Source organism: Astatotilapia calliptera, chromosome 6 (genome assembly GCF_900246225.1).
Source record: "Astatotilapia calliptera chromosome 6, fAstCal1.2, whole genome shotgun sequence".
Lineage (NCBI taxonomy): Eukaryota > Metazoa > Chordata > Actinopteri > Cichliformes > Cichlidae > Astatotilapia > Astatotilapia calliptera.
In genome coordinates this window covers 29613151-29625536 of record NC_039307.1, presented here as the reverse complement: position 1 = coordinate 29625536, position 12386 = coordinate 29613151, and the positions used below count along the sequence as shown (strand labels likewise).

Sequence of the window (12386 nt, the reverse complement as noted above, 5' to 3'; positions counted from 1 at the left end):
TCTGCATTTTAAATAAAACAAAGAAATAAAGCTTGAAAGATTGGCACAGAACATTTATTTAATAGGATTCTTTCACAATTTGATTAAAACGTTTAAAATATCGAATTTTACACAACAGGAACTCGTGTGCTCTTATGTCTAAACGTGCATTTGACTCCAGCAATTGTGTGTTCACTCGCAGCACCGCTTCTTGTGCACGTGAAGAACCCGTCGACAGCGTGGACAACTGTGGTAGGCGTCCTTAAAGTGGTTTACAAAAAATGGAATCAGGCAGCAGCCGAGCACCAACCTGTGAGGCGGAAAGAACCACATGCTGATCTCTGACTTTTTAGAAATCGAATGTGTGATCGATGCTGGGATACAAAAAAACAACCAGACTGAAGTGTTTAAATGCCTCTCACCCGCATAACACAAACACAAGACACACGAGCCACGCAAAAGTCCCGGCTTTAAAGGTGACCTCTGTGGTGACCCGAGTCCTGCAGGAGGGGCAGGTTGCCAGACCTGGAGAGCATCGCAGCTCAGCTTCATAGCTCACAAACTTTGCCCTGGGTGTACGTAAAGGGGCATCATACACTGTTGAGAAGAGGTTAAAAATGAATGCTGACATGCAACCTGAAGGGGATTGCTGCTAATTTTTTTTAAATGTAAAACTAAAGTAAAGTAAATAAACTAAAGTAATAAATTATTAAGCTATGTTTAAACTTAGCAGTGAGCAAAGAAAATGTGACATTACATATTCAAAATGGAGGTAGAAGAGCCTGTACCTGGTACAGCTGAGAGAATATTGTTGGGCAAGCAAACTCCTGAAGACGAGGACGAGGAAGGCGGTTGTGGTGGCTGTGCTGGTGGTGGTGGTGGACGGGTGAAAGGTGAGTGGACTTTGTAGACTTTGACATCTTGATCCGATTTACAGTCCTCTGGAAAAATGGATACACAGTGAGGTTTTTGTTTTTTCAACCACAGGAAAACAGACTAAGCAATGCTTGAGATGAGAGGTTATTTTTACCTGGTAAGAAGTATGGCGTAGGTGCAGGAAACAGCTTATCCACATTTGATTCCATTTAAAAGGCCTGAGGGAGCGTGAGAGGAAAAACAAGGGAAAACTCCTAAAATGTGCCTCCTGTGTTTGCGTCCAGCAGGGATTCATCAGCAGATGTACCAGGTGCTGTTAATTGAATTTGCCTCTGATTGGTTCAAGAAGGTATTACCTATTGTTCAATAGCGCCATGAGCATGTTAAACAGGTAGAAAGGTCTTTCAGCGCTGGGGCAAACCTTCCCCCAAACAGCCATCTTGCTTAGTTTTATTCCACTGGAAATTGGTAAAAAATCAAATTTTGTTTTTTTTAAACACCAAAGATAATCTGTTCTTTATGAGTAAGACCAGATGTGCTCTATTATGCAAAATAGAGCTCCTCATTTCTTTGGATGCTTATCCTTATCAGGGTTGCAGGGAGGAGCCAATCTATGCTTTTACTGCATTAACAGTGTATTTGTGATCATTGTCATGCTGAAAAATGAAGCCTGAAAAATGCCAATCAGATACTTAACAGACCCTACTGACTTCCAACATATTAATGAGGACTTGGCCAAAAGCTTCACATTTGGACTCATCACTCCAATAAGACCTGGTGCCACTGATTTTCTGTCCAGTTCTTGTATAATTTGGCATACTTCAACCTTTTCTCTTCCTTAAGAATGACATCTTGATCAGATACTGTTTATCTGTTATAGATGGTTTTTAGGCCTACTTCTTCTTTTGTCCTTCACTTGTCCAGTTTCCTCAAACATTTTAAGAACACACTGCCTATCATGCAAAGATATGCCAATTTTTCAGCCAAGAGCTCTTTGTTAATCCTTTCTTTGGTGGAAAAATACTGAAAAAAGCCTGGAGCACTATTGCTCAAGACCACTTTAAAAAGATGACATGAAAAGCTAAATACAGAGAAACTAGGGGTGGGTCAAGAATTTTACAGTACCATAAATATTTAAAACCTGGTTTTAAAATTCCGAGTCGGTGATTCTGTGTTTTGGCAAATCAAATCAAATCACTTTTATTGTCACATCACATGTGCAGGTACATTGGTACAGCACATGTGAGTGAAATTCTTGTGTGCGAGCTTCACAAGCATTATTCACACATTATCAGACAAAACACACCATCTAAGCCTGATGAAGTCCTCTAGTCGTGTTTAATACAACACTGATACAACGGCCACAAGTCTGTGCTGTTTTGTAACCGTTTAAAGCACTCTGGGTAAAGCACCAGAGGAGCTCTTCTCGGGCTAGGAGTAACGTGAGATCTAGCGACGTGAACGAGGTTATTCACTTGAATGTAACAGCTAGCGTAATGATGCTAAGCTAGCTGTCAGCCTGGCATCCACGGGTTTTGCTGCAGAGTTTTAGCTACCGGATGCTCCCAGTCGTATCCTGCTGGCCGTCTTGACATTCCCCTCAACATTCCTGGACGAATTCGTGTCGACTGACCAGAGTCCGCGAATTCAGGTCCACTCCTAATCTAACCTTTCCCCCCGCTAGCGTGATTTAGCTCACCGGCTAACAAGAGTTCAACACTCGGGAGAACCGGACTGACGAGGTAAGTTAGCATATGGAGGCTAGTGGGATGGACAGGCTAATGGTCTAGCTGTCACCGGGAGTAAAGGCTTCTTGTACGAGGAAAAAATAATCTTAGAAAGGAGGCCTTCTGGTAAGCGTGTGGACACAGTCGTTGTCATTATATCCCTCAAAATTCCCCATCTTGCTATTAGGTCTGTGTAACACCGGCGAAATGTGAGCTAGCAATTTGATTGACTTGCTAGAAACGTTTTGCTAATGTTAATTTACCGAGGGAAGCAGCTGACCTAGTAATGGTAATATTACCGGAGCTAGCTTAGCAAGTCCGTACTGGTTTAGAAGAATGTTGTACGTCTGTTTGGGGCGAAAAAGGACTTAAGTGAAAGTCAGCTTGCTAACGTTAATTTGCCATTATTATTTAAGAGAAACTAGTAAAGAAAGCTTCTCGGTGACAGGGTTTATCTAAAGAATCCAAGCTAGCGGCTAACACGTACATTACGAGTTAGGGTGCTTTAAAAGTTAACAGTTAACTAGCTGTCCTATGTGAGCAGTGAACCAGCAGCTTCCATTATGTATGCTGTAATTTGTTTAGTTTTTAAGTCTACCGAGACATCGTTCTGGTCTCCTGCTGGCTGGGAGTGTGTTTGCCGTGTTTTGCTTTGCTTTGTGAGTTTTTGCTGTGTGTTTTTGCTTCGCAGAGTTCAACTTAAGGACCACACCCAAACATGTCCCTTCATCAGTTTCTGTTGGAACCCATCACCTGCCACGCATGGAACCGCGACAGGACACGTAAGGCTCTGAGACTGTAGCTATGAGAAATGCTCACTTTAACACAACACATTTCAAGGTTAAGGTCTTAAAGTCTTTGTCTTCATTGGGTGGTCAGATCACAACTACAAAGAATGCTGTTAGAGCAATTTCATCTGAACAGAGATAAGATTGACTCAGTTTATTTTGGGTAACACAGGTTGGAATTTGGCATGTATCAGAAAACTGGTCTAACTTGTTTGTTATCTGTGTGCTCATCCTGTTAACCAGCTGGTTTCTTCTGTTTTGTTTTCCTTCAGAAATTGCCATTAGTCCCAATAACCATGAAGTTCATATCTACAAGAAGAGTGGCAACCAGTGGGTTAAGACCCATGAACTGAAGGAACACAATGGCCATATAACAGGTGGTTAATCAGATGTTTTTAAGACTGATCGTTTGTTTTACTTATTTAACGTGACGTTTCAGTCCACGTCTCACCCAACATGTCAGTAAAATTAATGTTTCTGAAGAATTCTTTAATAAGTAAAACCACAGCTAAGGTGGGATTGTGTGATCCTAAAGGGGTTTCTTTTTGTCTAAGCTATTAGTAGAGTTGTTAGTGACTGCTTATTGGCTGTGTTATAGGCATTGACTGGGCTCCCAAAAGTGACCGCATAGTGACATGTGGAGCAGACCGTAATGCCTATGTGTGGTCCCAGAAGGAGGGGGTATGGAAGCCCACACTGGTCATCCTCAGGATCAACAGAGCGGCCACCTTCGTCAAGTGGTCTCCATTGGAGAACAAGTTTGCAGTGGGCAGCGGTGCTCGACTCATCTCTGTCTGCTACTTTGAGTCCGAGAACGATTGGTGAGACTATTAATCCAGCAGTGGCATGATTTAAATGCACCGATGTTCTGGTGAATGTTGTGAATAATGTCTTTCTTTGAAAGTGCAGCATTTAAGTTCAGTATTGCAATTTATTTGAATTATTAGTGCATTATTTTGAACCTATACGTCCAGACCAAACTGCTTTACCTCAATTTTCACACCTGCTTTAACAGGTCAGAGCAGCCACACAGCCTGTGTGAAACGCTTATCTGAGGTGTGGCTTGAACTTTCATACAGAAGTGCGTCATCAAGAGTTGGGAGGCATGTCTCTCTCAGCAGTTATAGACTGTGAAAAATTCTGTTGGTAGCCACATTGACTTGCTACCAATATCATTACAGAAATGATACTTATCATTATAGTTATAATAACGCTACACCTGTAAATGTCATGAACACAAAAGTAGAGTTGATTTTCTTTCGTTGGCATGTTCTGATAGCATTTAAAGAAGAATGAGGGTGATACATGTGTGCTAAGCAATCACAGCACAAACCCAGTGAAGGCTATAATTATGTGAGGACGTTAACAGAGCATTAGGTGAAGGGCAGCCTTTCTCTGGTGCTCTCTACTTATCTCTGGCGCAGAGAGAGTGCAGTGCTGCAAGGAAGTCGTCATGCAAATGTAGAGGTAGGGGGTGTGGTCCAGTTTAAAACGAACTGGGAATTGAATGTCTTCACCTAGTGTAAGAGCAAAGCGTTGCATTCCAACCAGCTGATGAAGATACACTCCCAGGATTAAAGGACTTGTTTTTTTTCCTCCACCCTGTACTTATTACTTCCCTTTTATTTTTGCTGTGCCTCATAATTGATGAGTCGTTTTTTTGTTTTTGTGGGGTTTAAATATTTACATGTCCTGCTATAAAAACTTTGCTTCTTCGTGTGGTTTTAGGTGGGTTAGCAAGCACATCAAAAAGCCAGTTCGCTCCACCATCCTCAGTCTGGACTGGCATCCAAACAATGTCCTGCTGGCTGCTGGCTCATGTGACTTCAAGTGCAGGTAAAAGATGGTTCAGGAGATGAAGATTAGAGTATTGAAAACTAGCTAGGCGGCTTTGTCCGGTTTCAATTTCTGTTTTTCATGCTGTCTTCCAGCCCGCTTCCTTGCTCATCTCTCCCTCTCTGGTCTCTAGGGTGTTCTCAGCCTACATTAAAGAGGTGGAGGAGAAACCAGGCCCCACACCCTGGGGCAGCAAGATGCCATTTGGGGCTGTGCTAGCAGAATTTGGAGGAGCAGGTCTGACACCCCCCTCTGCTCCCCCCCCCCCCTTTTTTTTTATTATTATTTATTTATTTATTTTTAGCCTTGTCGATATTCTTTTACAGTTGCTCTGTGAACTTACCAATTTGTGTGTGTTTTGTGCCTTCTTAGGTGGAGGGGGTTGGGTCCACTCTGTCTCTTTTTCAGCTTCTGGTAACCGTCTGGCCTGGGTCAGCCATGACAGTACTGTCACAGTGGTGGACAGCTCTAAGACTGCCAGGTATGTTTAGTTGTTACCTGTATTCTTCTAAAATGCACATGGTTTACTCATTCTTTATATAAGAAGTCAGCTTTAATTCTGACTTCTTATATAAATATATATATATATATATATATAATTATATACACAATTATATATAATGGTGTCGCCTGATGTTGGGTCTGAATGTCAGCACATCTCGTGAAATTAGAGTTGTCTCCGCACCTGATTGTGGGATTTGACAGATTCACTAACGGCAATTATGCAAAAAATGTAAAAAAAACAACAACAATCATCTCAAGTGAGTAAGTTACAGAAAATAATGCAAGGGGTAAAAACACAATTTGCACTTTGAATTCTTAACATTGACCACAAAAGGGCAAATGTTGTGGCCTTTAAAGCAAACTGAGTAATGCCATAAAGAGATTACCATTGTTGCATAATCATAAAGCAGTTAGTGAAGTGAATCCATCCCAATCTCATCTGAAACAAAACCCTTTTCATTCATTTAAAATTATCCCACACTCATCGTGTTGCCAAAGGTACCCATCCCATATTTTTCTTTAATATATATGATTTTTTTTTTTCTTTAGCTACAATTAATTTTGGGGTGTTTTAAACTATAGTATTCAGTAGCCTGTGCCTGTGTTCTCTTTATCTTTTTAAGTGCAATCGAATCAGCCACTCGGACCATATTAATTTTATTTTGTTTATGTTTAGTCCTTCACAGCTGAAGACGGAGTTCCTTCCTCTGCTCAGTGTCATTTTTATTTCAGAGAACAGTCTAGTAGCTGCGGTAAGAATAAAGCATATGGTGGCTGCATGTTCCTTTGCACAGATTTCTAGTGATCCAGGAGCGCTGTAGTAACTCTGCTGTCTCCCTCCTCAGGGTCATGACTGTTGTCCGATGCTGTTCCGTTGCGACGACGGTGGAGCGCTGACATTTGTGACAAAGCTCGACCTCCCCAAGCAGAGCATCCAGAGGAACATCTCTGCCATGGAGCGCTTCAGGAACATGGACAAGAGAGCCACCACTGAGGACCGCAACACTGCCCTGGACACACTGCACCAGAACAGCATCACGTAGGTCACCCAGAAAACTAATGCACGCATGGGTAATGCAAACATTTTAATGGTAATTTTGGAGACTATATCCTATGGTGCAGTTGAATTATATTATGAATCATATTCATTTTAACCAACACCCCATCTCCAAACTTTAGCCTGTACAAAACACAGATGGGTTTTAATGTTGGGCTCTAGTATTTTAGTTCATCAATACTAGCTTGCTGGTAAATGAGCACTTAGTGTTGAATCAATGCTGTTAGGCATCACATGTTTGAGAAAACAGATGATTTTAGGAGCTTTCCATTGTTCTGCATCCACTTCTATTATTATTATTTCTATTCTTTATACATAAAAACAGGTTTTGCAACAACCTTACATACTCTGTTTGAAAAGTATATACAGTGGGGCAAAAAAGTATTTAGTCAGCCACCGATTGTGCAAGTTCCCCCACCTAAAATGATGACAGAGGTCAGTAATTTGCACCAGAGGTACACTTCAACTGTGAGAGACAGAATGTGGAAAAAAAAATCCATGAATTCACATGGTAGGATTTGTAAAGAATTTATTCGTAAATCAGGGTGGAAAATAAGTATTTGGTCAATAACAAAAATACAACTCAATACTTTGTAACATAACCTTTGTTGGCAATAACAGAGGTCAAACGTCTACTATAGGTCTTTACCAGGTTTGCACACACAGTAGCTGGTATTTTGGCCCATTCCTCCATGCAGATCTTCTCGAGAGCAGTGATGTTTTGGGGCTGTCGCCGAGCAACACGGACTTTCAACTCCCGCCACAGATTTTCTATGGGGTTGAGGTCTGGAGACTGGCTAGGCCACTCCAGGACTTTCAAATGCTTCTTACACTCCTTTGTTGCCCGGGCGGTGTGTTTTGGATCATTGTCATGTTGGAAGACCCAGCCTCGTTTCATCTTCAAAGTTCTCACTGATGGAAGCAGGTTTTGGCTCAAAATCTCACGATACATGGCCCCATTCATTCTGTCCTTAACACGGATCAGTCGTCCTGTCCCCTTGGCAGAAAAACAGCCCCATAGCATGATGTTTCCACCCCCATGCTTCACAGTAGGTATGGTGTTCTTGGGATGCAACTCAGTATTCTTCTTCCTCCAAACACGACGAGTTGAGTTTATACCAAAAAGTTCTACTTTGGTTTCATCTGACCACATGACATTCTCCCAATCCTCTGCTGTATCATCCATGTGCTCTCTGGCAAACTTCAGACGGGCCTGGACATGCACTGGCTTCAGCAGCGGAACACGTCTGGCACTGCGGGATTTGATTCCCTGCCGTTGTAGTGTGTTACTGATGGTGACCTTTGTTACTTTGGTCCCAGCTCTCTGCAGGTCATTCACCAGGTCCCCCCGTGTGGTTCTGGGATCTTTGCTCACCGTTCTCATGATCATTTTGACCCCACGGGATGAGATCTTGCGTGGAGCCCCAGATCGTGGGAGATTATCAGTGGTCTTGTATGTCTTCCATTTTCTGATGATTGCTCCCACAGTTGATTTTTTCACACCAAGCTGCTTGCCTATTGTAGATTCACTCTTCCCAGTCTGGTGCAGGTCTACAATACTTTTCCTGGTGTCCTTCGAAAGCTCTTTGGTCTTGGCCATGGCGGAGTTTGGAGTCTGACTGTTTGAGGCTGTGGACAGGTGTCTTTTATACAGATGATGAGTTCAAACTGGTGCCATTCATACAGGTAATGAGTGGGGGACAGAAAAGCTTCTTACAGAAGACGTTACAGGTCTGTGAGAGCCAGAGATTTTCCTTGTTTGAGGTGACCAAATACTTATTTTCCACCCTGATTTACGAATAAATTCTTTACAAATCCTACCATGTGGATTCATGGATTATTTTTTTTTCACATTCTGTCTCTCACAGTTGAGGTGTACCTCTGGTGCAAATTACTGACCTCTGTCATCATTTTAAGTGGGGGAACTTGCACATTCGGTGGCTGACTAAATACTTTTTTGCCCCACTGTAGTCTGTGGTAATGTGCACACTTCATGTGGTTCTAGTGAGCAATCAGACATTGTGCAGACAAAATTTGGATGAGCCGTAGACACATGACTCATCACTCAAAGTAAAATGCAGAGCCATAAGCAGCTGATTTCAATTAATTCTCAGGTGATCTCTGGTGTCAGATCTGCTTAGCTTTACGTGTTTTCAAACAGGAAGCGTTTCAATCTCTAGGTCACAGGTCAGAAGTTTTATTTATGTAGTGCTTTTATTGTTTTAAGGTGTAGTTTGGCATTGCAACACTCAAATGTGACCAAGAGGACCGGCAGTAATTAGCTGATATTTTGCAATATATTCTGAGAAACAAGTTTGTTTGCTTTCTTCAGTGTGATAAGATTATTCATGTTACTTTGGAAGTACAGTAAGAGCTCCAGACTTCAGTTTTGTTTTTGTTTTCCTCTAAAGAGTTTACTGCTGCAAAACTTGTAGATCAAGTCAAAGATCAGCATCTTGAATGCTGTCGTAGCAATGTTTGCACAGAATGGAATCTACTCAGTCGTAATTTGCTAACACGCCTCAGCCTGTTAGCAGGGAGTGAATGTGGTGAAAGCAGGGACTCAAAGAAAAACAGGGAAACAAGAGACACGCAAAAATAAGAAAGGCAGGTCCGATTTATATTTGAATATTGCACACAGTGTGAAATTGTGTCTGGTAAAGAGGTGTAAAACAACCAGGAAAAAACGATTAAAAGCACCTACTGAATCCATTCATGATGGTGGTGTTTTCCACCTTATATGTGATATTTCAGCCACACCCACAGACTTCCTGAAGCCTTTTTGTCACCACTACCATTTAACTAGCAGCAGATAAGCATTTTAGCAAATTTCCCACCAAGATCACAACGATAACAAAGGCTTGTCAACATCATCACCTGTGTGTTTGTTTCTTAGCCAAGTGTCTATCTATGAGGGAGACAAAAGGGATTGTCGCAAGTTCTGCACCACAGGTATCGATGGAGCAATGACCATTTGGGACTTCAAGGTAAAAATGCACAGAAACAGTGTTTTTTGTGAGTTAACTTTTTCTGAGTCTTCCATCACTAACTCTCTGTCATGTGTTTTCCTCCTCAGAGTCTAGAAGCTTCTATCCAGGGTCTCCGCATTATGTGAAGAAACCTTTTGAATGAACGGAGAGACGCTGCGGCCTCACTTCTCCCCCTTTTCCTCCCCTGCCCTCACCCCTCTTGCCCCTTTTCCGTCTCACCCCGGCCCTCCCTCCACTCCTGCCACGCAGCCAGTAACATACATACTTTATCGAGTGTCTGCTGAAGCACTGATCAGACCATAACACACTCTTGTGAGTGTGTGCTTAAACTCACTCACACACATACACTCACTACACACGCTGAGCTGACGTGTGACTTCACTGTTGATTTTTTTTTTTTCCCCCATTTTGTTTGTTTTTAAACGAAGGTTAACCAGGTGTCAAAGTGGGAAGGTCCTCTGACACGTATTAGACGTGACGTGAAATGTGTGTTTTTATGTTCTCTAACCTCCTGTACCAAAAGTTGAACACTAAAAGGTGCATTTTATCCAAAATCAGACTGTATTCCACCTCAGGCTAACCTTAACATGCTCTCGGAATAACAACATTTAGTAGACCGAAAGTAGACGTTTTACTGGAGGATAGTTCGTATTCTTCAGCGGGCGAATTTGCTTTCACTAGGACCCGGGGTTACTGATATTCTGAGTACATGTTGCGTGTTGGCTTTTGGGAGTTGTACAGAATCTGATGGTGGAGAGAGAAAGCAGCTGTCTGAACTCTGTGTGGAGTGACAGCTGGCCAACACTAGGCTCTGTAGCTCCTACACTAAAACCACACAAGATGGAGGATTTCTATGTAACTGACCATGAGTAGACATGAAATAAAGATGAAATACATTTACAGTACTCAACTCAAATGACTGTGCTCTTCCTTTGTGTATGTGGACAGATGGTAGTTTGTGTGTCAAATTACAATATGTAATCCATATTTCTGCTTGTCATAGGTTAGTGAAGGCCCAGCTAAATGCAAATCTTGGAGTTTCTGAAAAATTCTGGAACATTGTTTCTCTGTGCGGATTTTTAGTAAACAAGGTTATATCTTCTTTCTGTGTCGGCGTCACCGCAATGATTTTTAGCTCATTTAGCCGAAGGACAGACGAACAAGTTGGGCATCCCTCCACAGTTCACTAAGATTGCTACTCCTAGAGTATTCAGGTTTTACTGAAAGGTGTACGCATCGATCGCCTATTGGGTCTTTACTTAAACTGTGCTGAAGGTTTATATTTGGTCCTTTCACCAGTTTCACAGGAATCAACTTCTCATCCTAGTATTTTAGTGAAACAGGATTGAGTTGTCCTGGATATGACTGTTTTCAAGACTCCTTGAATCCTCTGTGGATTTTTAATTCTCATTGTATTCAGTGCAACAATACAATCAAATTTATCGCTTTCTTCCCCCATACTTTACCTGTTACAGTGAGCTGCAAATTGTGAAGACTCATGAGTGGGATGACGTAGTACGCCGCTGACATTCTGGGATGTGAACGCACTGAATAGTGGGTGTTATCGTGGGTCATCTTTTTCATTGTCTTTGTTGGCACTTCAAGATGACCAGATGAGATAGAAATCAAAACCTACAGCTTCCCGAAGCTGGTGCAAAAGTAAATAATGCTTCTAAGATTTCAAAAAAATCAAAGAAATATCTTTAACCTCAAAGGACCTGATGTCCACATATGTGGACATCACATTTTGGGTTGTCTAGACCACAATGCTAAATATTGCTCTACAAGGGCCTGATATCCACTTACGAGTAATGTTCCCTCTAATTTTTCACGTGTCTGAGCAAACTCCCTTGGACCACTGTGAGCGACAGCAGACGTGTGCACTATGGTCACGCCAGCATCGAATCCATCCAAGTTACATGGTTTATTAAAATAATCAAATTACAGCATTTATGTTAGACTACTTTTAATTAACTGCTTTAGCCCACTTACAATGAAAATTTAAAAAAAAAAAAAATCTTGTTCATGACCTGTGTATGTTAACACTATTGGAAGTAAAAATAACTTGAGCTCCAATTTTGAAAACACAACTTTTATTTATTTATTTATATATATGACTTATATTGTGAATCTGTGGTCTGGGAGAGAGTCCTGTAACTCTCTCTCTGCAAAATACAGTATATAATGACCAATGTTGGGCAATTAATTATATAGTTCTTCAAAAAAGTAACTGAGTCTTGCAAACAACGTTTTTTGCAGCAGTTTACCTAAAAATGCAGCCAAGGCGTTTTTTTTAAATAAACATTTCAAACTATTTACAGAACAATCAGCTGTTCTGCATCAAATCTGATGCCACACAAATTATTTGTGCCACTCCAAAAAACAATTTCTGTCCACTATGAGATAAAGGAGAACAACAGCCTGATACCTGCAGGCCTGACAACAGGAGATGTATCACTGCTGTAACAGCTGTAACATTCAGCAGTCGCCTCATTGTTCTGACACACACAACAAACTATTGACTACACGACACACTAACGACACAAGATTTGCGCTAAACGTGGCAAATCTCTCACATCTCAAAACACCGCCGTCACTCCTAAAAAAAAAAATTTTTGTCACTCCTGAA

The 12386-nt window shown here is 41.5% G+C and overlaps 2 protein-coding genes across 3 annotated transcripts; one reads left to right on the top strand and one right to left on the bottom strand.

Annotated features, from left to right (window-relative positions):
- Window positions 1-38: 38 nt before the first annotated feature.
- On the bottom strand, window positions 39-1217 carry LOC113024458 (lipopolysaccharide-induced tumor necrosis factor-alpha factor homolog). Its single transcript, XM_026171573.1, has 4 exons — window positions 1010-1217; window positions 768-920; window positions 402-576; window positions 39-289 (listed from the first exon to the last, which is right to left on the bottom strand). The coding sequence occupies exons 1-4, from the start codon at window positions 1062-1064 to the stop codon at window positions 172-174; spliced, it is 501 nt and encodes a 166-aa protein (XP_026027358.1). The 5' UTR covers window positions 1065-1217; the 3' UTR covers window positions 39-171.
- A 1016-nt stretch (window positions 1218-2233) lies between these two features.
- arpc1a (actin related protein 2/3 complex, subunit 1A) lies at window positions 2234-10673 on the top strand. 2 transcript variants are annotated; one of them, XM_026171568.1, is made up of 11 exons: window positions 2234-2597; window positions 3274-3364; window positions 3643-3747; window positions 3969-4191; window positions 5099-5206; window positions 5340-5443; window positions 5579-5687; window positions 6387-6462; window positions 6556-6749; window positions 9664-9754; window positions 9844-10673. In XM_026171568.1, exons 2-11 carry the CDS (start codon window positions 3301-3303, stop codon window positions 9880-9882), a joined length of 1113 nt encoding a protein of 370 aa, XP_026027353.1. In that variant the 5' UTR covers window positions 2234-2597; window positions 3274-3300; the 3' UTR covers window positions 9883-10673. The 2 variants fall into 2 exon arrangements, with proteins under 2 accessions (XP_026027353.1, XP_026027354.1); XM_026171569.1 differs by lacking the exon at window positions 2234-2597 and adding an exon at window positions 2608-2708.
- The last annotated feature ends 1713 nt before the right edge of the window (window positions 10674-12386 follow it).